We start from the raw sequence: 24,283 nt of genomic DNA on the forward strand, positions 1-24,283 counted from the left end.
TTGAGATGGTAAGTCAGGTTACATAGCAACAAATTTTTATTGCTATGTCTGTGTCCATGATTTGTGGGTTATTTGGCCCATGTACAGTAGATACAAGCAAAAGCGCAAAAGAAAACCCAATCACCAAGCGAGTGTAAGTGATAATGTTAGACCGAAACATGCGAGATAAGTGTCCCCTTCCAAGCAACGTGTCCTCCATCTCTCCTCGGCCCGCGTTAAGGGTATATATGTTTATATATAAAGTTCCTCGCACGCATGTCAGAGACATGCTTAGGCACCGGCCTTGATCTGGTCACGGATGTCCGTGAGGTGCTGGTCCACTTCTTTCTTGTCCTTCTTGAACTCAAAGGCCTTATCCACGTCATGAAGCGGCTGGAGCTGATCTTGGCGGTAGGGGTATGAGAAGAATTGGGTCGCTTTGCCGATCGTGACCGCACCAAAAAGCGTCTTCTTGAAGTTCGGCTCCGCCACACGCGTCTGTGCCAGGTACCCTTTGAGCTGGGTTCTCTTCTCATCCTATGTCGCTCCTGAATTTTTGTGGGCGTAGGACGCGTCCTCAATGATGAACACCCTCACATTTCCATTCACGAGTTTTCTCCAGCCGACGTCGATCTTCTGTCCGCTCTGGACCCTGGGGCGTGACTGTCCCGACATGGTGAAGCCGTCTGCAAGTGTGAAGTACAATGAGCCGACATTGAGCCACATATCGTCCACTACGTCCTCATGGCTGCCGGCCTTGATCTTGGCTTCAAGTGCGGCTATGGGCGGGAACGCCATGTACTATACTTCATATCAGTATATGCACCTCAAGCTTTGTACTTGGATCCCTGTAAACTTACATCGACAGTAGGAGCCATTTCGATGAACGGAGGTGGTAATGTGCCAAGGGTGGTGATTTGATGTTGGGTAGGAAAAAATCCTGTGTAAGGAGGTGAAGATGTTGTACAGGTGGTGTAAGAGTCTTCAGAGATCGAAGCGGATATGTTTGAGAGTGTGCTGATGAAGTCCAGGATGGAGACGAGACCACCTTCTTATACTTTTTTTTTTAGGATCTTCAACACTGTCACGTCACATCAGTCGCGGGTTTGGGCGCAGGTTTGAGCAGGGCGGGACAGGGGGGGTTAGTTCCAAGCCACCAGTCGCGGGTTTGGGCACAGGTTCGGGCAGGACGGGAAGGGAGGTTTAGTTCCGAGCCACCAGGCGCAGTACTGGGCCGGGCAGGGCAGAGAGGTTTACAGACTCCTTCCCATTCTCCTCAATGGGGCACGATGGGTATTCAGAAGGCACCTGTCGTTCTTTTATCTACCAAAAAAATATCTCTGGAGAACGATAGGCGACATTGCAGTATTGATTGGCTCTGGTAAGACTTTGCTGTCTTCGAGCATTCGCGACATGGCTCGTTCCGTGACGACACCTGTTAGACGATGACCGTCTCTCTAGTAATCATATCCGACATTGCAAGCAAGTGTGATTCGCGGAAAAAACAGGTTCAGGCAGCAAATAAAGAAATTAACCAGCAGAGACAGACATGGTGGTATTAAACAGCCAACCGCTGGCAATCGGTCCGAAGCCCTCACGTGAAATTCACATGATGCTTCCACAGCCACCCACGCGCATTGGGATTTCAAACTCAGATTTACCGGTCTATATGTTCCACCTCGCTATACTCAAGGTGAGAAGCGCCTCTATCTGTCTCCCTCTCTCATCGTCCTAATCCTACTCCAGGATACCATCGGCATACACCCCTCCAACTTTGGCATTCCACCGGAAACGGCGCTCATAGCCGAACTCAACAAAAAGTACGCCAATCGAGTGCTTCACGATGTGGGGCTGTGTGTATGCGTGTTCGATTTGACAGAGGCGGGTGAGGGGAAAGTTCGGTATGGGGATGGCTTTTTATATTACAAGGGTACGTCGACTGCACGGTGGGAAATGTAAGAGCTGACCTGAAATAATGCAGTCGTATTTCGCTTGGTCGTCTTTAGGCCGTTCACATCCGAAGTGATACTCGCAAAGGTCAAGTCGTCGGATGCTGAATCTATTCGATGTACGTTTCCAGACTTCATTCCCCTTCTCTGATCTCATTCAGAATCATAGTAACGATGGGATTCTTCGACGACATATACATACCATCGATATACCTCCCCCAGCCTTCGGCATTTGACCCTAACGAGCGCGCCTTTTTCTGGGTGCCAGAATCCGAGCTTACTACGTCTTCGCAGCTACTGGATACGGACGTCGCGTCGAGGATGTACATCGATGCTGGGGAAGTCGTACGTGTGCGGGTCGAGGCGGATGAGTTTCATGATGACGAGCCGGGACCGCCGAAGATGGCTGAAGGTGTGCAGGTGAAGCAGGAGCCGAGGAGAGCGCCGTATCAGATCATTGTGTGTTTTCTCTTCTGTTTTCTTTTTTTTTTTTCGGCGTTGACGGGTTGACCAGTGTTCGATAGCGGAGTCAGGCCTTGGGAATGTGTCGTGGTGGAATTCGTCTCAAGAAGAGGATGCTGAAGGTGACGTAGTTATGGAAGAGTAGAGCTGGTATGTTCGTCAAGCTTTCTAGCATCTGGAACATCTTATTAACATCAAACCACGTAGTATAATGCCATTCCTCTTCCTTATATCCTTGATCATTCGCACGGCGTGTCTCTTTCCCGTAATCCACACTCGAGTCGCACCATCATCGCATGGTTGAGTCGGTTTCGGTACTTTGTTTTTGCTTTCGGTCACAACTTTTTGCCTCAGTGTCTAGCATGGATAATGGGGAAGGAAATGGACGTCGTACTTGCCTCAAGCTATAGCACCTTTAGTGGACGCCCTAATCGAACGGTGCACATACGACCGTTTACACAATTCCTATATCTTGATGAAGAGGGGTGTAGTGTCTGCAGGAAGAGATTGAAATTATGTGCGATGTCATGTGCAAAAAATCGAAATATGGACCCGCATTGGGTTAGTGGGATGCACGATGACGTGTCGCGATACCGACGGAAGGCTCGAGTTTTTGAGGTAGACGTGTCTTTGGAGAACTCATAACCGAATGGAAGTTCGCATGTACTTGTCATCGCTGTATGTGGGTTCTCTGCGAGGTGGTTGTATGCAGCCTGCTAGGAAGTTCCATCAAATCATCAAATGAACTGCCGGGGTGCCTCTTGCTTCTTTCTGGTGCCGGGCTTGTGATGCTGGTGAGTGGGTTGGTCGTCGGCTCGGTGCTAATAGAAAGGTATGTGGTCTTCCTCACCAATATCACACTTCTATTCATTTGAATTGGTCAGGCGATGGGATAACGACTCTAACTGTGCTCGGAAACAAAAGGTGGTGGTGTTAATCTTTTGTGCGTTTTCTTTAACACTTTCAAGCCTTCGAATTTTACTGATGTCACGCAGCGTCATCCTAGCTACCTTGGGGGGCCTGGGTTTATGCGCCGTTTGAACGTTATAAGCAGACACATCCCGACGAGCTACATACCGTTGCGGAGATGCATTGTTCAAGATCTTTGACATGCATGATATGCATGTACCACCAGTCTGGACATTAGTTCCTGCGTAGTCCCCGAAGACACACCGGCCACGACGTGTGCTATTCTTAGGCCGGCGTCTGCTAGTCGCATCCTATTCGGCCGCGCAACCTTAATATTTTTAGCTGCCACTTTCAGCGGAACATTACGCAGATCGTCTAGGAAGTGTGAACTACCGCAAACTTGGCTATCATATATTGCGCAGATACTAGATCTGTTCACTGTTCACTGTTGGGTCCCCAGCAGCAGTGACAGCATTCGAGGAGGTCTGAACAGCCGGAAGCCTGGGGCTTTCTGTTCTCCAAGTCCAGGGACTAGTAGCGTCATACTACAGCTAGTCACCATGAGGAAGGATACCGATGGTGGTCCGTCATTTTCTTGCGTGCGAGCCATGCTGAAGTATGACCGCAGATTCATGATGCGGGAACCGACCGGAATATATACGATCAGCTATAGTAAGTCAAAACCGGTACATCGGTGGTGGATGCTTCCTACGGCCTTGCGAGTATGCAGGCTGACATATTGGTTCCACACCTCCTCGGGCGGGAATCAGTGCTGCAGCGCTGTTTGAATGCACTGAATTCACATTGCTAGATGTCTATAACACATCGGTCACACATTAGCGCCTCACATTAGAAAGCGTAACGTGGACCCCATAGATGGATACTCTCATCATCATCATTACGGGGAAGGTGTCCTTGTTTCCGTTTGACCAAATCATGCCAGTCTCTCTGACCCTCAGCGTCTAGCATCGGTCGCAAGACACGCGTTAACCGTGCTATCCATGTTGGTGCACCACTTGTTTTCCCGTGAGATTCCCACGAGAACTGCTGCTTCGCTTCCGATTGTGCGTCGCAAAATGAAAATAGATGTATCTCCCCACCGATGGTATTTCGGCTTCAGTTTCGAATGTTGAGCCCTTGATTCCTTTATGCCGAAGGGAAAGAGAACCCAGAGTACGCAGGAAGAGACCACGTTTCGTCGACTATTTATTGCTGCCTTGTGTTTCTTCCTGGCAAAACCATGGCGCCTCCCTCTGTAACGAGCTCGCTTCCCTCTGCAGAACATTCCCCTGAGTCTAATGCTACTGCAATAGAACCTCTGGACATGAACAACAATCAGCCCAATACTCGGATATGCAAATGTCGATGCGATCCCGACTGCAACTGTTCATGTCCATGCTCCGCCCACTGCACGTGCAATAAGGAATGCCCCGAAGATTGCGAGTACAAATGCAAAAAGGACTGTGGTTCACGAAAGTCCTTCCGAAACCTGGTTGTTTGCATTGATGGGACCTCCAAGCAGTTTGGCCATCGTGTTCGTGATCTTGACAGTATACCTTACCGCCCTTGTGCTGACAAGGCATTTTTCTAGAACACCAATGTCATAGAGTTGTGCAACCGCATACTCAAGGATGGCGGGGACGTTCCCCAAGTTACGTTCTACTGCAGCGGCATAGGAACTCGTGTTCGGCGCGACAAGTCCCTGCTAGCTAACTGCATAAACTTCATTGACAACAAGATTGATCTGATGACCGCATGGTGATCCCTCTTGTTTCTTCTGAAAACATACGCTGATTGCATATTGGGTGTATCAGGAATCTCAAGCGCATTGTCAGAGAGGCGTACCAATGGTTGGTCGACCACTATAAACCTGGGGATCGGATATATCTATTTGGTAGGTTATTTCTCGTTCAAGCGCTCGCCAGATTAATGTATTCCTCTTCAGGGTTTTCTCGTGGGGCGTACCAAGTCCGAGTTCTAGCAGGGATGATTAAAAAGGTTGCTTCTACTGTATTTACCGCCTCTCTATCCTGATAGTCCCCACGCAGCTTGGTCTGGCTGTAGCGGGAAACAAGGATTCTATTTTTCTGTGAGATATCTTTTCGTGATGCTTGGTCGCCCTAATCCTTTATGCAAATGCATAGTGCCTATGAGTTGTATGTCAACAAATATAAAGGCCGAGGTAAAGAACACAGTCACTCTCCTTCCATTCTTCTGACATCTAAATGACGTGTCTCCATCAGTAATCAAGGACGAAGATGAAGCTGAAGCTCTCGCTGCAAATTTCAAGGACACGTTCTCGAGAAATATCAAGGTGCATTTTGTGGGTGTATGGTGCGTCTGTTCCGCTCTAGATCTCTGCGGGAACTTAGTGTTCTTATCATAGGGACACTGTTTCGTCCGTGGGACTCGTGCTAGAACCACCTTTACCACTGACTACTCAAGCCTTTCATATCTGTTATTTCCGTCATGCACTGGCTCTGGACGAACGCCGCGTCAAGTTTCTTCCTGAATTTTTGGCTGGCGGACGGACACCGCAGCTTGACAATGAGTACTATGAAGGCGGGTATACCAATGTCGATGTCGATGAAGTTTGGTTTATGGGTACTCATGGTGACATGTACGTCGAAAAAAGGCATCATTTTCGATCTGTCGTACTAACACCTTTCGTTCACAGTGGTGGAAGCGCCAAACGACGTCATGCCTTTGATCTCTCCCGGATTCCTCTGTTATGGATGGAGCATGAAGCCAGTGAAACCGGCCTCCGCTTTTCACCACGGGAAACCATAAGGAAATGGAAATGGGATCATCTTCAGGAAGACAAGCCAACCAAGTCCCTGAGCGCATTATGGTGGGTACTTGAGTGTTTGCCCATCAGGCGATTCAAGTACACCGAGGTAGAGATTACCACACGGTATTGTATAGCTTTCACGACAGTTTTGTATAGCAATATTAATTCTAGATTTTTTCAGTAAACCCAATCTTGGTAGAGGTCGCTCCATCGCTCCTCGACAGCGTATTCACGCTTCTGTGGTCTTCAAAAACAGTGAAACCTATACTCCCGCAGCTACGTTCATCGGTGACAAGGCGATGAATTGGGCATCTCTAGTTGGAATAGTGGATGGGGAAAATGAACTCAAAGATCTGTCTTGGGCTGATGAATGGGAGCATATGCTGGAGATGGATCTCTTTGACGATTTTCTTGTTCAAGATACGATACGCAAGCTTAAAGGTTTGAGAACTGGCACCGAGGCCCGAAGTATCTGGACTCTAGACCAACAATCGCTCCTTCTGCGACGTTTATCATTCATGGCTTTGTCCAGTAAGTTGATGACTTGTATACGCATCATTCATTCCTCACTAGATTCAAGAACGATGTGCAAAACAGATCTCTAGCGTAATCGGTGATCTTGTGGCTATGCTGTCTGACAAAGATGTCGGCATCCGAGCTGCAAGTGCCTCTTGTCTCTTCCAACTTGCGAAGCACTGTATGTTTTTCCCAGTTCATTATCCCAGTGGGGTAACATGCAACATAATATAGGGTACGATCAACAAATCCTCAACGCCAAAGCCGGGTCACCACTCCGACAAATGCTGCACTCTCGGGTTGAAGATCCAGACTCAGACCGAGTCGCCAGTCTCCAGTGTCTCTCCCATCTGATCTTGGATCCTGAGGAGGACAGAGCATGGTTCAATATGCCTGTAAAGAGTACCAAGTACTACAAGGAGGCTCGGTGTATTGTGGAAGAAAAGCCAGAAGTCTGGTCACCTGTTCTCATGAAACTGATAACCGAGTCGCCAAAAACCAGCGACCAGATTTTGGGTTTATCTTGTCTAGCACGCTTGGCTAAAATAGGTTTGTGGTTCTTCGTGATTGGTGCTTATACACATACATATACTGGTCTTGGCAGAGGAAATACGAAAGACGTTCATTACAGAGATTGGTAACACCGGTGAGTTACCATTGGTGAAGTTTCTTGGTGGCTGAGCCATTACTTTGAAGGGGTGCAACGTTTAGCCATTAAGCTTGTGAATCTCTTGAGAGACATCCGAACCAAATATCATACTTCCATTGTACTTCAAAGGATGTCCAAAGAGCTTTGTAGTAGGTTTTGTCACTCCTCATTGTTTTATTTCACTATTTATCTTCTATTCTAGAGGAGATCATTTCAAGTGGCGTGAAGACGCTGCAGGAAGGCCTGATGTCGATGATTAAAGATGGACATCCTAAAGCAAAAGGAAGTAGTGCGCTGTGCCTCAGCAGCTATTTTGACGCGGGTAAGATCTTAATGAATATTCAACTCACTACTCCTTGACGATATGATATAAGAAGCTAAATTCCGCGAACAAGCAATGCTGGATTCAGAGTTTATCATCGTATTGATGACCAAACTCTTTGGCATCAATGAGCACTGTTTCCCGGCTCAGAAAGGAGCTGTCATAGCAGCGTTTTTGAAGATAGTCGATCATTGTATGTATTCTATCTTCCTAGCTAATATAAACCACACTGAAGATGCTTCTGCCGCAGCCGACAGTGCTACGAAACTGGCCGAACCCAAGGTTATAAAAGCAATTGTTAAAACCTTATCTGTAGACAGGTGGCTTGAGAGAATGGAAGCGTCAAACCTTTTGGTCGGAATACTATCTGGAGGTGCAGTTTTCCGTTATCTTTGCAAAACCTTTTCATGATAGGTTTGTCCACCAGAACATACCTCAGATGAAGTGAAGAAGTCCATTATTGAAGAGCTGGTGACAGTGGGCGTTGATGATGATGCTTTGTATCGGACTCAGGTCTATTTTCGAGAACTGTATGAATGCGGTGTGTCACCTCGTGTCGGCTCAAGGACTTTGGTGACGAAATCTTACAGATAAAGTACGCGAGTTCGTATGTACTCGTCGGGTCTTTAGCACGGTCGCTGATGCCTTACTGCATGAGCATTCCCGAGAGAACGCTCTTCAATTTCTCAAACGTATCATTGAAAACAGTATGTCATTCACGTTCCACTGCATACATTACCCTTGCATCTAATGGAATATCTATACGATAGACGAGGCGCGGATGATTATGACTGACATCTCATTTCCTGATACCCTTGCTGCCCTCGGTCAGAACGTTTGCAGTAGCCGCGGTATAGTCTCGACCGTCTGTAGCACTTTCAAGGTGTTCGTTGCGCTTTGTCAGAATGTCAAGAAAGGCGAGAGAAGCATACGCTCTGCAGTCCACCCCACTTTCGAGGTGTTCCTCAAAAGCATTTTTAGAAGCGACAGGGGCGCGCTATCCGCTGTCCGGAACGCTTTAGAGGGGTTTTCTCTGTACGGTACGTACCGTTGATTATCCGATGCAAATTCAAATTCAACTCACTTGCAGTATAGAGGACTTCCAGGCCTTGTTTCTTGAACAAGACATCTTTGAGATCATAGTCAAGGATATGACAATGAGTATCCTCGAGACCCATGAAGGTCATCACATCGATGCACAGATAGCTGGATTCAAGTGCTTACAGAATCTTGTCGACTACCGTGGGTTACTCCATATTATGTGTCGGTGTCCGCTCTTAATTGTATGTCACCAGCTGAAACCCGCCTTATGATACTCGAAGGTATACGTGACGAGAGTGTTGGAAATTTTGCATTGTCCTTATTAGTGGAAGTAACGGGCCAAAATCACTTGCAATGCCGCAATGTGCCAGGGGGCAATGTGTCACCATGCTTGCCGAGAGTCCGTGGCTACATTGTGCCATATAAGGAACCTGGCAAGGATAAGTCCGAAAGAATGTAATGCGGCATTGCTTGCCGGACCGGCAAACCTAACAATGACATTACTTTCTAATAATTTCTTTTACAATGTATATTGCATGCCTGCAAGGACATTAAAAAGGATGTAATAATCAATGATACAATGCGGCAAAAAGTACCATGAAAACCATTACTTGGCAGCCCAAAACTATTTTATTTCAGGAATTCCCGCTTACCTGAAACTCTGTTTACTTCACTCATCCAAACCTAAGGAAATCCTGTTATTACAAGAGAGGGAGTTGAACCAGCAACCTTTAGAAATTGATTAGTAAGCATTACAACAGATTAGCCCATTACACCATAACTGTATATATTTATAAAGCATTTCAGTTATTATGAGGTAGCATCTGTTACAGGTTCTTCAACCAGGCCATACAGCAATTCACCTGCAGATTGCATTCAAGACTATGACTATGAGACAGACTATCAATGAGCATACTCCAGGTCTTCCTCCTCCTCCTCCTCCTCTTCTTCCTCATCATCATTGCCATTACCCTCACTCTCACTTGCCTCCTCCTCCTCGTCCTCTACACGATCAACCTGGACTATGGAAACAGCACGGATACCACCTCTGTTGCCGGATCTAGCCCCAGACCTGGTTCATCTGATGGGCAGATTCAGAGGCAGATGCTGAGGCTCAGAGTTGTTCTGCTTACGACCTTGGCCATGACGTGTAACCTTCTCCACTGGTGCTGGCACCGGCACCTCCATATCGCTTTGCACAGGAAGTCCTTGGCCATGAGCACTACGATGTGCTGGGGCCTCCACACCAGAACTTGCTTGCTTTCTTCCTCTCTTTTCATTCGAGGCCATAACGCGGGACTGCACCAATGGGACAGGTGGAATCTCACCGACACTCCCAACTATGGGAGCAGGCACAGCCTGAGCACTGGCCTCATGGTTAGGGTTGTGGGCAGTGACAATGGGCAGTGCACTGTCGAAATCGGATTCATCTGAATCCATCTCTGCGTCGATGTCATCCAGTGCCCTCAAAATCTCCTCCTCTTCCGAGTTCTCCTCTAGATTGGCCTTCACAGTCGGTACCGCCAATGCTACGTGTTGAGAGGTGGGGAAGACCTGTTCATTGTAGAATCGAACAGTGGCCAACATTGACCTGGAGCCCTTGGCAAGCTTCTTTTCGATAGTACTGACATAGAACTCGAAGTTGGAGAAGTAGTTGATCTTGGACTTCGCACCTCTGTCTGTGGTAAAGATGGGGTTGCCAGAGGGCAGAAAGCAGAGCTACATGACCTGTATCAATCATGACACTTGCCGAAGTTTGGAATCGGTGCTTACCATGATTGCTGCATATGTCATGGCGGCCGGCGTCACCTCTGTGATGTTCCACAACCCACCATAGGTCATCTTTGTCTGGAATTTTTTGGTGCTGAGGGCACTTGCTCTCCAGAGTATACATATTAGGATCTTGGAGCCCTGTTAGCACTACTTATCAAGTCTAAGAAAGATCAAGACATACCTTCACAGCTGCAGGAGTTCTGAATAGAGTATCCCCCTCAATCCTTTTCCTGGGCTCATAGAGACATGGGCACAGATGTGCCATGCTGTCTTTGTCCAGATCATAACCAACGAGCCACCGACATAGTGGATCGGCATACCTATCAAAGTCTCGTACAAAGCAGTCAGAAGGAACAATGCCCTTGCAGATCTCTGCGGCATTTGTTTTCATCCGATTGACAAAGATTGGATGAATGTCCCTTGCCACAGCACTCATCTAAACCTAAATTAGCACCAATTATAGAAAATTTATGTTGTACTGACAATTTTTTTGAGCTTATGATAAGATCCTGGAATAGTTCTGCTGATGAAAACATGATATTGACTTGCCAGAGCAACATTGTTAGCGACCGATATAACAAACAAGATCAAACAACTAAGCGTGACTCGCACTTCGGTCAGGCGCTTTGTGTTGTCCGCAGGTTTGCGTTTAAGGGAGCTATCGCTTAGTTGAGCGAGAGTGAGTTCAGACTAAGTTATCGGGTGAATAAACTTTAGTTCGAGACTGAGGTTTAAGACCTGCAGTCGAGCTACTTAAATACAGTTTGGGTCATGCTAAATATACTACAAGTGTCTGCAACGGTACGGTAAACGTACTGTACCCTCATGGTGTAATGCGATCAAGTCCGGAGAATTAGCATAGCGGGATTACGAGAGAGCCGATAAGATAAGATAAAGCGCGAAATCATAATATTACCCCCCTGTTAAGGCAGTCGTCCCGACTGCAGTATAACTTGGTTTTGGAAGGTAGGCTCCTACGAGAGAGGGTGCATTTGGCTTTATCAGGTATTCTTGGATTGCCTGTACTAATGGGTGGTCGATTTCTGACTCTGTTACGGATTCATGTTCGGACCAAGAGTCTGATTCGTCTCCGTCTTCCCACCACTCTGCTGGAGGTCGAGTGATGAACGAGACTTGTTCGAAATCTTCGATTGCGTCTCTGGCATTGTCCAGGTCTTGTTCATCTACCCAAGAGTTTTCCTCCCGTGGATACCCTTTCCACTTGACGAGGTATTCGATTCCGGTGCCGCGCCTTCTTCCCCTTCCTCTTGCTCTTTCTCTTCTGTCTACAATTTCTTCCACTTCATACTGTTCTTGCCCATCTATGAGGTCCGGTGGTGGTGGTAACGGCTGTACCTGGATTGGGAACTCTGGCGGATGATATGGGGTGAGAAGGTTTTCGTTGAAACGGTCATGGATTTTCCAGGCGGGAGGGAGCCGTAATTTATATGCGGATGCACCATGTTTGGAAAGCACTTCGAAGGGTCCTACGCGTTTGTCGCCTAGCTTCTTCATTGGTCGAGGAAGCGATAGGTTTGTAGAATCCAACCATACTTGGTCTCCTGGTTGGTATTCTATGGCCGCTCGTTGGTGCTTGTCATATTGTCGTTTCATGGTTTCTGCCGCCTTTTCGAGGGCTTTCGCCGTCTGTTCGTGTACCTTCTGTATATCCGCTACGAATTCTCTTGCGGCCGGATTGGTTCCTTCTTTAATCTTAAGTGGGGCGAGATGCGGCTTCTGTCCATGATTGACCTCGAAGGGGGAATATCCGGTTGCGGAGTGTTTCCGGTTGTTATGTTGGAAGGCTGCGAGGGGTAACCATTCGCTCCAGTCGTTCTGTCGGTGGTTAATGAAGATGCGGAGGTATTTTTCAATCTCCTGGTTGGCCCGTTCCGTTTGTCCATCGGTTTGGGGATGGTAAGCCGTAGACGGGTTTCCCTGTATGTGTAACATTTCATATAACTCTTTCATGAATTTGGATACGAATTGTGGTCCTCTGTCCGAGATCACTTTTTGCGGCATTCCATGCTTTGCCCACACGTGATCTCGAAGGATTTTGGCCCATCCTTTGGAGGTCAGTTCCGTGGAGCATGGTATGGGAATGACTTCTTTAGAGAAACGATCTACGATCATTAGGATCGCGTTGTACCCATTTGAGTTTGGTAATTCTCCTATCATATCAACCGTGATATGTTCCCATGGTCGAGAGGGGACCGCATGCGGGTGTAAGGGGGCTCTTTTCCTTTGAGTGCTTGTCTTGGTGCGTTGACATGCTTCGCATCCTTTTACATATCGCTCCACATCGTTCTTGAGCTTGGGCCACCAGTACTCTCTTTGGACGAGTTCTTTGGTTTTTTCAATCCCTGGGTGTCCTGCTGTGATGTGATCATGGTGATAGGCGATGAGCTCTCCTCGTAACTTGGCGTCTCGTGGCACGTATAATCTTCCATCATAATACATCAATCCTTCCTTCTGTGTTACTCCGCGGGGGTGATGTAGGGATGCTTCGATTCCCTTATCCCATCAGGTAACGTCTCGCAACGCCGTCCTGATTTTCTTGTGTATTTCTTCTTCCCCCGGCATAATGAGCGCTCTGAACATTTCGGGTTTCAGCACGACTACTTCGCAGTTGTCTTCGCTTCCCTGGTCGTGATCTGCCCGTCGCGATAGTAGGTCGGCTTTCTTGTTAGCCGTGCCCGGTTTATGATGTAGAGTGAAATGATATTCTGCTAGCTCCGTCACCCACCGCGCTTGACGACGGTTAAGTTTTTGGGGTTTTCGGAAGTATTGGAGATTCTGATGGTCGGTCCAGATCTCGAATTCCTGATGCGCTCCCATCAGGTAATGCCTCCAGTCTTCCAGAGCTAGCATAATTGCTAGAAGCTCCTTGTCATATATCTCGTAGTTGCGCTCCGTCACCGTTAGGGCTTTGGATAGGAATGCCACTGGTCTCCATTTCCCTTCCTGTTCTTGAGACAAGACTGCTCCTATTGCTCCTTCGCTTGCGTCTGCTTCCACGCGATACTTCCCGGTCCGGGTAGGTATTGCCAATACCACTTCTTCGGCTAACTTTCTTTTGATTTCCCGGAATGCGTTTTCTTGCGAAGTCCCCCACGTCCATTCGCTTTTCCCGGTAAGTTGTGTTAGGGGTCGTACATGTTTGCTGTAGTCCCGAATGAACCTTCGGTAGAAGTTTGTAAATCCCAAGAACGACTGTAGCTCTCGTTTTTTGGTGGGTCGGGGCCATTCCGTAATACCTTTTACTTTTACGGGATCCATGCGTATCGACCCCTGACTGATGATTACCCCAAGGTACTCTGTTTCGAGTACCTCGAATTCGCATTTTTCCGCCTTTAGGAATAGGTTATTGGCGTGGAGAATGGTCAACACTTCTTGTACGACGGCCTGATGTCTGTCTTTGTCCTTTGTACAGATCAGGATGTCGTCTAAGTATACGGTGACATCTCCTCGTGCGATTTGTTCCTTGAACAAGTCGTTCATCATCCACTGGAACGTCGCTGGGGAATTGGTGAGTCCGAAGAACATCACCATGGGTTCGAACAGACCCCGGTTGGTTCGGAAAGCGGCCTTCCACTCATCTCCGCTCTTGATTCGTACATTGTTGTATCCCCATCTCACGTCTAGCTTGGTAAAGTATTTGGCGTCTTTGAGTTGGTCCATCAATTCTCTGATAAGGGGGAGGGGATACCGGTTTTTAATGGTTAGCTCATTCAGCTTTCGGTAGTCCTGTACGGGTCTAAGTTTTCCGTCTTTCTTTTTGATGAAGAAGAAGGGAGAGGCCATGGGAGACTTAGAAGGTCAAATCCTTCCTGACTCCAGATTTTCATCCAGGAATTTGTCTAGCTCCTCCTGCTCCGTGGGGTTCAAGGGGTACACCTTGCAGTCCAGACTAGCTTGGGCGTTGGGAACTAGTTCGATTGCATGGTCCCATGGCTTCCGAGGGGGTAGCTCGTCAAAGTTTTCCTTGGCAAAGACGTCCTGGAACTCTCGGTAGGCTTCAGGGACTATTTCCTCAAACGTCTTTGTCTTCTTTTCTTGGTTGGCTTTGGCGGCTAGCTCATTGGCTTTGCTCCCCATCGCCCGGACGTGAAAGGCTTGTTCGAAGTCTATGATGAGGATGGTGTCTCCTTCTTCCACTTCTTCTCCCCAGCCCTGTTCTGGGTCTTCGTCGGGTAGTTGGAATGGTATTTTGCGGCATGAACATCGGGCTAAGGTTACAGCTCCGGTTTTCCAGTCTATAATGGGATTGTGTCGTTTGAGCCAGTCATGTCCCAGGAACAGGGGAACGTTTCCTAGATCTACGACCGCTAGATCGATTTTCTCGTGGTGGTCGCCGATCGTCATCCGTAATTCTACGACTTCCGTGATGTCCCCTCCCTTATTCCTGCTTCCGTCTGCATTGTATACTGCCTGCGCCTTGGGTAGTTTTACCGTGTTCATCTGGTGCTCTTGTACGAATGTTCGGTTTATACAACTTCCCGTACACCCGCTGTCTACTAGGGCGTTGGTGGCTCGTATTTCCCCGGTGTCCAGGGTTTCAAGTTGGACACGGATGTTAACGCTCCTCCCTTTTCCTCCTCGGATATATTGGGGGGGAACACGCAGATCCTCCATATTTTGTAAGCATTGCTCCCGTTGGCGATACGTTTCTTTTGAGGATCCGATGAGGTCTAGTACGAGATCCTCATCTACCTCTATGAGGCGTCTGGGGTGTACCCACATTCGGAGGGTGGCGAGTCTTCCATCCATAGTCTTCTCCTGTCTCATCTTTCGTCTTACCCACTCGGCGCTATGGGGTTTGAGCCATCTCTTATCCCATTTGTCGTCGTAGTATTCTTCTTCTAACTCGATTACTTCATAGTCTTCAGGGTACTCCTCGGTGTGCATCACCGGGTCTTCCCCCTTCCGTTTGAGGCTTTGTCAGTAACTGTAGTCATCTTCCTCATCGGGCACTTCTTCAATGGAGACGTTCTTTTTATTACAAACTGGAGAATCACATAATGGTCCCACCGACCCGCCCACCGGGGAACACGGGCCCCCGGTGCCATTATGTGTTAGTGACGAAGATGGAAGGCGTACCGTGATTGGAGGGGGTTGAATAATGTCCCCGGGCGTCTTGACTGTTATTTGTGGGGCGGCGTCTTTCTTGATGGGGATTCGCGTTCCCTCTTGCGGCTCTGTTGTGTCGGGGTAGTTGGCCGCATAGGGCAGGTGCGTACGTTCCGTCTTCGGGCGAGGCCCTGCATCGTTCCTCTCCCGCCTGAAGGCGCCATCGCCCACTACTGACTCAGCCGCTCTTCCTCCGTTTCCTGCGCCGGTACCTACCCGTCGCGGAGCGATGTTGTCCTTGATCCCGTGTATCCCGCCGCCTTGTGCAGCATGCGCCGCTTGTGCTTTCGCACCGGTGGCCAAGGAGCTTGAGTGGGGTTCTTCTTCGAGCACGGTGGAAATCCCCTGTACACCATCCCTTTTTATATGCGACTTGGTAATTTCATTTTGTGATAGCGTGAAAATTTTGTCATTGCCTCGAGGTACTACATGCGGTACATTAGTCTGACCAGCGGGGTTCTGTGACGCACCACTAAATGAAATTGTGTCCTTTGCCGACGCGCGTTTGTCGCTTACGCTGCCGGCTCGTCTTTTACCTCCTCGACTTTTGACGTGGAGGCTTCCCCTTCTTCATCCTTCAATACTTGTTGATACATTGCGCGAATTTGGGCACGCGAGAACTTGGGCTGGTGTTTGACGAGCCACGTACTTTCGTCTTTTGGGCACTTGTTGTCTTGTTTCCGATGGCCCTTGTGACCGCAGCGGAAGCATCGTCCTTCCTTCCGCAGTCGATCTATTTCCATCGGTTGTCCTTGGCCCCCGTACGTGGTGCCGGTTCCTGTCTTCTTGTCACCCTGGGAATTCCCGGAGCTTCCGGCTTTTCCCGTTCCCTTGTTCTGCTGCCCCTGCGTTCCCTGGTTTCTGCCTGCGTCCTCCGCTAGTCCTACGCGGTAGTTGTAGTCCATTTGTTCTACTCGGAACTTCCATTCGGCATATGTACGAGGCAGCGCAGTGCCTGTGGCGTGTATTGCAGTTTTTACGTTTTTGCGGATTGCTGGTTTGAGTATTTCGATCATGTATTCTTCGTTGTGGCGTTTTCCGGACTCTTTTGCTAGTCGTTCAAAGTCACGGAAAAATTCCTTTGCCGATTTGTACGTGTTTTGGCGGATACGCTTGAACTCCTGTAATTTGAGTTCCACTTCCGCATCGGTTCGGAACTGGTCTTCGATGATCTGCCTGAATACGTGCCATGCGGGATATCGCAGGTATCCACACGTCTCGTCGTAGTACTCGTCCCTAGCGTGATTCCACCAGTGTAAGGCCTTGTCGGTAAATCGGAACGTGCAGAACACGACTCGGTTAGGGCTTTGCCCGTGCGCGTTCATAGTGAACTGTTGGGGAAATACGTTGAAATAGTCTTCACACTGGTTGAGGAATCGATCCACATCGCTGGATTCCCCCTTGAACTTTTCGGGGGGATCCGCGAGCTGTGGTTTCACCTGCGCCCACGGATTGGTGTTGGCCACTCCTACTATGAACAGTGGTGGCGTGTTGGGTGGTTGTACAGGATCAGCGGGGATAGGTATTGCCGCCGGCCGCGGTAGCGATCGTAGTGCCGGGTTGTGATGCGGGGAAAGGGGTCCTTGTGGCACGGGTGCTGGTACTGGTGCCACAGGGGCTGCTGCTGCTGCTGCGCCTGCGCTTCCTGGCGTGCCTGCGGCTGCGAATAGCCGACTAGGGTCCACGTAACCTGTTCTTCTAAGAATGGATAGATGGCTTAGGTCCACCGTGCTGCCGCTTGTGTCTGACGGAGCGGGTACTTGGTACCATTCCCCGGGGTCCGTGTAGTCGTTGGGATGTACTTGGTTCCATAAAACGTTGGTGTGGAACACAGTTTCCCGGTATATCACCTGGGCTCCAATTTGCGAGGCTTTTTCTTTCTGGAAGTACCTTCCCTGCGGCGAGCTGTTCCATGACAGTTCCCGTGGTAATTTCTTTTCTGTCCATCGCAGCATTTCCAAATAAGTCATATTTTCTAACTCGGCCTCAGTAGGCTCCCGAGCTAGATCCTTCCACGAATTCGGGGATAATATCCTCCTCTCCGTATTCTCCGACCCTATGCTGCTGCTGTAAGTCGAAGTCCGCTCTGTTCCAGGGTTCTCGTAGATTTCGCCTTCTTCTAAGTCCGATAGGTCGGACTCGCTCGAAAGGCTCCGTGCTTCCCGTGACGATACGGTTCCAGTTTCGGATGATTCGGGCCCACTCGTTGACCCTGAGAATGACCTGATCGAAGTCGGGCCTTCGAGGTCGGTCCCATACCCAGGGTGCAATGTAGGGGACGGGGGCCGCGAGGGGATGTTCGGCTGCGAGTGGATAGATGGCATAGGGGACGACGGACGCGGGTGGTTCGATTCCTTCACACATTCTCCATGCGTCGGCGTAGTCCTGTGCTTGTCTGCATACATCGCAGCTGGCGTCGGCGTCATATGTGGGCTCGCACCGGTCGAGCTCGGTAGTGGCTTCCCCGGCCCTATCGTTGATGATGATTGGGGTGTTTGGTCGCGTGACGAGGTTGAGGTAGCTGCCTTCATCGTCTGATGAGTCACTACGGGCGTAGTGGTAGCCCCACGTTTCTCCTCTTGAGTCGAGGCGGGGAGGGGACCAGTCGTTGCGCGGCCCTGGGAGCTCGTCGCCATTACTGTCCTCTTCTGTATCGCTGCTTTCCTCATCTGAACTGCTTCTAGTTCCATCTTCAGCCTCTCTTCCTTCTCCCAGATGATATCTAAGCCCTCTTTGATAGAGGCGTTGTCCGTCTGAATCATATCCAGGGTTGGTGGCTGAGTTTTCTGTGGATGAGGGGGAAGGGGCGTTCCAGGGATCACTTCCTTCGCTTTCCCCTTCACTTTCTTCTTCGGTAATGGGAGAGAGAACACGCTGGTCCACCCCTTGTTCGTAGATTCCTCGCTCTTCTTCTTCTTCAACGATTGGGCCTCTTTGTGCGGGCCATCCTTCCACCTCGGAGTGGGACTCACTGGACTCATCTGTGTTGGAGTCTTCTGTGATCCACTCGTCGTCGTTGATGAAGATGAAATGGATGATGGGTTCAGGTCGGTCGTCGACATATTCGGGGGGGGGGTGTGTTCGGTCGTCTATCCTCCGGGTTGGGGGTTTCGATGGGGAGAGTTTCCTCGGAGACTGGCTCCTGGTTTCATCGGTATTCGTATCCATATAGGAATGCAAGATAGGCTACGGCAATAAAGCCTTGTAGTCCAAAAAGATCGGTGAGGTATTGCTCGATAGGGTTCATTCGTTACTGTTCGTCAACGTGGTTGTTGATGAAGAGTAAGAAAGTCTCGAACTAATTGTTAGCGACCGATATAACAAACAAGATCAAACAACTAAGTGTGACTCGCACTTCGGTCAGGCGCTTTGTGTTGTCCGCAGGTTTGCGTTTAAGGGAGCTATCGCTTAGTTGAGCGAGAGTGAGTTCAGACTAAGTTATCGGGTGAATAAACTTTAGTTCGAGACTGAGGTTTAAGACCTGCAGTCGAGCTACTTAAATACAGTTTGGGTCGTGCTAAATATACTACAAGTGTCTGCAACGGTACGGTAAACGTACTGTACCCTCATGGTGTAATGCGATCAAGTCCGGAGAATTAGCATAGCGGGATTACGAGAGAGCCGATAAGATAAGATAAAGCGCGAAATCGTAATAAACATAAAGCTGGAGAACAAGCTTCATCTTGACGATCTTCTCCATGTCCGCCACTGAAGCTGCCGAACCATCCGGATTGAATGCGGGGGTAGCATCGAGCTCTCATCATGCCAAAGACTGTCCAATACCAAATACATCCTTTTTCTCCCACCAGGTGTGGCCGAAAATAACCAATCTCCTTCCCGCCATTTGAAAAATTTCCTTGCTTTCTTTCGTTTTGAGGATCGATGCTTGGCCAGAGGCATTGTTTAATACAGAGTTCATGTTACCAGCTGAGATTTGGGAGGACTGCGAGGTTGGACCACTGGAAGAGTCAATGGGAGCAGGTGCCATCTGTAGAGCACGGATCTTGTTCTGTAGGGTCTGATTTTGGACCTGTGCATTTTTCAAAGCCTATTAAAACATCAGTATTCTGCAACAATTTGATGTATTGGTCAGCTTACTGTCCAAAGATCTTGTACAGACATGTTTCCGAAAAGCTGGGAGAGGTTTTCAATGGCCTGAGTATCCATTGTTGCTGAGTATTTGTCTCGTTGGGGTTGGGAAGAAAAAAAAAACGTTGGTACCGACGTCGAAGTTGTCGGCTGAGTTTAAATTGTTATGTCAGGTGTTCTGTGCCATCGCAGCCTTGAGATGTGCTTCGTATGCTTGCTTGAGTACTGCAAGCTAAGATTAATCATTGAATGTAATAGAAATAATGAAAGACATTACCAGCTGAAGAACCCTGATTTCTGAGATAGTTTGTCTTCTACCATAGACGCTAAACACAACGATAAGTGCTTGAGAACTTCAATGAGAGCTTGTCAATGTCTAAAAATGCAACAATATGATGCAATGATATACATGACAATTCTGAGCGAACTCAGGGCTAAAAGGGGTCCTTTGCATTGTTTCTTGAGATGTCTGCCACCGTAAGTACCACGATATCAGATAAACATCATTGATATCTCAAATGAGTCCTGATAGATGGTGTGAAGGAAAGGTCGTGGTGAGCTAGTTAGAGCATGCTGAAAGAGCATCGGGTACTTGTTGTTCCCTACTGAACGAATGAGATGTTCTGTCAGACACACCTGGGAAAAGGCCTCATTAACTAACACTTACCGACCATTTTATTATGAAAATGTAATGCTCGATGGGCATCAGATGTGCTGCATTGATTGATACAGGGGGAGCAACACTGCAAACTTCGGTTATATCTGAAGCGACGGCAGACACTAGCAGGAACGTACCAGATTCATACAATGGGACAATGCCGTTGACTCTTTGGAAGCGTCTCCAAAATTGTGACGATGATAGGATGGGGTTCTTGACCAGACAATTCAGAATCTACTATGAGATCGATTAAGAATCTGGGTCGATGTTTGCACTTCAATCCACGCCAATGAAGCGCAAGCATCGAAGCTCATAGCGAGAAATGGGGGTGGGTATCATCTACTCACCTTCAGATGGTTCTTGCAAATTCAACCGTTGATACAACAAGTGTATGTGGCCACCGTGAGGGATTTCCCAAATGTTCGCAAGCACAGAAGATTTTACAAAAAAGGTCCTAGTATACATGTCGCTAAATTATCTATACTGTCAGTCAGCTCATTTCCTTGCAGTCCCATGCACCAACTTACCTTGCTGAAGCACAAGACGGCCCAATCCCAGAGCAGAGATAGACTGTCATGAATCACCCCTATTTTTCACTTATCTTATCTTATCTCATCAACTCGTCATTTGACTCTCATCATCATTCCTTGTACCTAATCTGCCTCATTCATGACCCAATCAATCACATGCATCACCCACCATTCACATGCATGATCTGTTTGATGGCCCATAGATCTGATCACATGACTATGGGCCTGACCCTTCTTCAACCAGTCATGCTTCTTTAGGTTGACTCTGATCACATCCTAGGACAGATAGGATGCCACATATACCTCCCAGAAGATAGCGCCATACGAACGCTAGTCTTCTTACTTGCAGGGGGACTTCTAGCATATCAAGCGTACCAGCCTAGAAGACAGCGATGCTTTGGGATGGGTACCTATTAGTATATACCGCAATGTATTTAAACCTAGCCTTGCTGTGGGCTTACACCCCAGCTTCGGCTAAAGTTATACACTCCTAACTTTTCACACAGAAACTCCCTGTTTCGTGCCTAAGAACTATCGTCCTTAACCCAGCGATTGCAACGCCCTCTTCACAACTGAATCACTGAACGTGAGTGACAGTTTAGAGGCAAACATTGTTCAATCCAAGTTAGTGCGTTACAATTAGCCGAAGCTTGCTTCGCATACCCTCACCACCGAACCAACAGACACACTGTTGTTCTACATATTCCTGTTACGACTCTCTGCAACAACAGTAGTCATACTGTTAATCATAACCAGTACTTTCATCAGTTACCGTTGATGGTGACCGTATGAGCTTTGAAAATTATGAAGCTTATTACTCCACAGTTACCCTCGAATCCATGCTCCTCCTATACACTTACGAGCTAGAACGAGCACAACAAAGAGCACCGACCCTCCCGAGTGAGAGAGTAATGGACTCCAATGAATCCTCAACCGGACACCTCACTCCCATCAGACTCCGCCCAAGCATGCCGCAACCCCCCGTTGAAGAGGCTGGCTGTGGGCACCTGTGGAATAGTGAGCAGGCTAAAAGGCGAACCTCAAAAACCCACACACACACTCACACAACTACACAAACTACAATCACCCTCGTAAGTTCTAGAGGGAGTGATTATTTCTAGTGCGATCCAACTATACTTCAATATCTCGAAGAGTTTCTCTTATTCTCAGCGCTCTTAGCGAAGCTAAGCTTTCTCTAATGACTTCCTAAGTCTAGGAACTTTTTACAGGAAGGTCGTTCACTGGCGCGACGCAACCTTCAAGGCAGATTTGAGTTATAATACACAAGGGACACTGATCCCAACAGAAACAGAGGCAATACATGCCAAAACTTTAGTGAGCTCGCTAAAAGAACACCACAGGCAAGCACTGACTTAGCCCGCTCGCTACACAACTGTATGTAGGGGTTCTCCAACTAACTCCAGCAGGTTATCTCGACTCAAGAACACTTCAGAAGCGCTCGGAAAACAGATTCAGAAATGGAACTTCGAACAGAACTGACACGGAACAGACTGAAACAGAACAGAACAGAACAGAACAGAACAGAACAGAACTCAGATTTCCACTTCAACACATTCTCTGAACAGACTTATCACACTTAACAGAACAGAAACAGCGTCACTGATTCGTATTCACTCTGACTAAGTTCTCAAAAGTCTTATCAAAAGGGTATCTCGTATTTCTCTGAGTGAGCTCGCTAATTCTATGCACAGCTCGAAGTCACAAACTGATCCTTTGTTACAGTACCGCCTTCAACGCGTGCACGGGAACTCGGGGGCTCAAAACTTGGCCTCTACCTACTGTAACCAGCCTACTTATACTACAGGGGAATTAGAATTACAAATGTCACGCAGTACCCAGACTCCTACATGTGTAGCACATTGATGAGCCTAAACTTCCATGGCAATGGCAAAAACCAAAACTCTAGAGGAGTTCACAGCAAATGGCGTGTAGCGGCAATAAAGGCTTTGTTGTTGTGCGAGTGTTTCAGTGCACCTCCGTGCGATGAATTCCTCAAGAACGCAAGTATACTCTGCAACTTTGCAGTCAGCAAGGTAGTACCCTTAACGATTGAGTACTAGAAAACATTGGCTGTAAGCCGGGAAGGGTCTCGATGTACGAGAAGAAACGGAATCCAGTATAACTGGGAATACCGGCAAACCATGAACGAAGTGATGGCAATTTAACTAGTAAAAGCCATGGGTGATGTTGACGGAATTAGAGAAAATGCCATCAAAGAGAAATACCATTGGCAAGATAACAAATACCGTGATGGCAAGAGATGAAGACTGTAGTCGAGAAACGAGAAACTGGCGGTAAAACGAAGATAAGACGAACTGGCAATGATATGAGGGGGAACTAGTGACGGTAAAACGATGGCTGGGACTGGGCTGGACTGAAACTGAAACTATACTGAGGTTAACGACAGCAAAACGAAACTGATACTAATCCTGAGTCTACACGGAGACTATCCTATACTGAAACTGACGGCAAGATACCAAATACCGTGACTGATGATCCTATACTGAAGCTGTTGACCAAAATTCTGTGACAGATGCTGCTGGCGGCAATAACGATCCTAATCTGAGTCGACACAGGGACATAATGATCCTGAACTGAACTGGGTAAAACAATGGCGATGTAGAAGGTGAGAACTGATGAAAACAATCCTGGCTGGTGAAAGTGAAACGATGCTGGCGGATTAAAAGATAAAAGCGAGTTGTGGACACCAAATTCCATGTATTGGTGCAATATGAGCATACACCAATACTGTTAGAAGAAAAGCCATGACAGAGAGTATAACTTGGAGTGACTATGTTGTTATTGTCTATCTCCTAGCGAGTACAAGCAATAACGGTGGTCGATAACGTGGATGATGGCTAGTGTCCAGTAACTTCTCTAGCCACTACTATTTTCCGTGATGTATACTAGCTTTTATACTACGAGTCCGGAATAAATTTAGAATACTTGAAGCGAGTCCTTAGTAAGTCTGTAGTACATAGATTGGTAAGAAATGATACCAAACACATGTTCCCAAGGTTCTAAAGTAACAGCACCCATATGGATTTACCGCATATAGATGAAGTGATTAGCAAGAATGCCACTGATCTCCGGAATTTTGAGCTGCTGTGTTGCTGTGGCAAAGTACACTGAAGCAAGTGTACTAAAATAGATGCTTGCAGCAATCTCTTGGCGGTATAACAGCCTTAGTAAAGACTGAGGAAAGGTCACGGCATTAGAGCTAATGCCATGGAATTGCCATTTGAGCTGCAGAATTGTGGCTGTGCTGCGGAATTGCAGCTGTGCTAGGCAATCAGATGGGATTCTAAATCCGCGAGATCGACAATCAGGTGCCTGGCAGAATTAATGAAAGAAGACTGGTGGAATTAATGAAAGGGGCACGTAATTGATGTGGGGTACAAGTGGGGAAGGATAATTGGTGGCATTAAGCAATATTGCCAGGATTGAAATAGTAGGTTTGTGTG

The 24,283-nt window shown here is 47.9% G+C and overlaps 3 protein-coding genes across 3 annotated transcripts; 1 reads left to right on the forward strand and 2 right to left on the reverse strand.

Moving 5' to 3' along the window:
* Window positions 1-6,685: 6,685 nt before the first annotated feature.
* Window positions 6,686-9,388, forward strand: EV420DRAFT_1587862 (uncharacterized protein). Its single transcript, XM_060474848.1, has 12 exons — window positions 6,686-6,787; window positions 6,841-7,155; window positions 7,211-7,252; window positions 7,303-7,404; window positions 7,458-7,577; window positions 7,630-7,770; window positions 7,828-7,950; window positions 8,005-8,118; window positions 8,168-8,284; window positions 8,348-8,617; window positions 8,673-8,819; window positions 8,873-9,388. The coding sequence occupies exons 1-12, from the start codon at window positions 6,718-6,720 to the stop codon at window positions 9,076-9,078; spliced, it is 1,767 nt and encodes a 588-aa protein (XP_060322626.1). The 5' UTR covers window positions 6,686-6,717; the 3' UTR covers window positions 9,079-9,388.
* Window positions 9,389-9,521: 133 nt separating this feature from the next.
* EV420DRAFT_1753458 (uncharacterized protein) lies at window positions 9,522-10,845 on the reverse strand (the record flags this gene model as incomplete). The annotated part of the gene is made up of 4 exons (XM_060480453.1): window positions 10,573-10,845; window positions 10,392-10,529; window positions 9,752-10,337; window positions 9,522-9,640 (listed from the first exon to the last, which is right to left on the reverse strand). The coding sequence occupies exons 1-4, from the start codon at window positions 10,825-10,827 to the stop codon at window positions 9,522-9,524; spliced, it is 1,098 nt and encodes a 365-aa protein (XP_060322627.1). The 5' UTR covers window positions 10,828-10,845.
* An 8,436-nt stretch (window positions 10,846-19,281) lies between these two features.
* Window positions 19,282-19,688, reverse strand: EV420DRAFT_1487057 (uncharacterized protein; the record flags this gene model as incomplete). Its single annotated transcript, XM_060470481.1, has 2 exons — window positions 19,282-19,569; window positions 19,620-19,688. 2 exons carry the CDS (start codon window positions 19,686-19,688, stop codon window positions 19,282-19,284), a joined length of 357 nt encoding a protein of 118 aa, XP_060322628.1.
* Between the last annotated feature and the right edge of the window lie 4,595 nt (window positions 19,689-24,283).

This window comes from Desarmillaria tabescens (genome assembly GCF_030435595.1).
Source record: "Desarmillaria tabescens strain CCBAS 213 chromosome Unknown EV420scaffold_108, whole genome shotgun sequence".
NCBI classification, from domain to species: domain Eukaryota; kingdom Fungi; phylum Basidiomycota; class Agaricomycetes; order Agaricales; family Physalacriaceae; genus Desarmillaria; species Desarmillaria tabescens.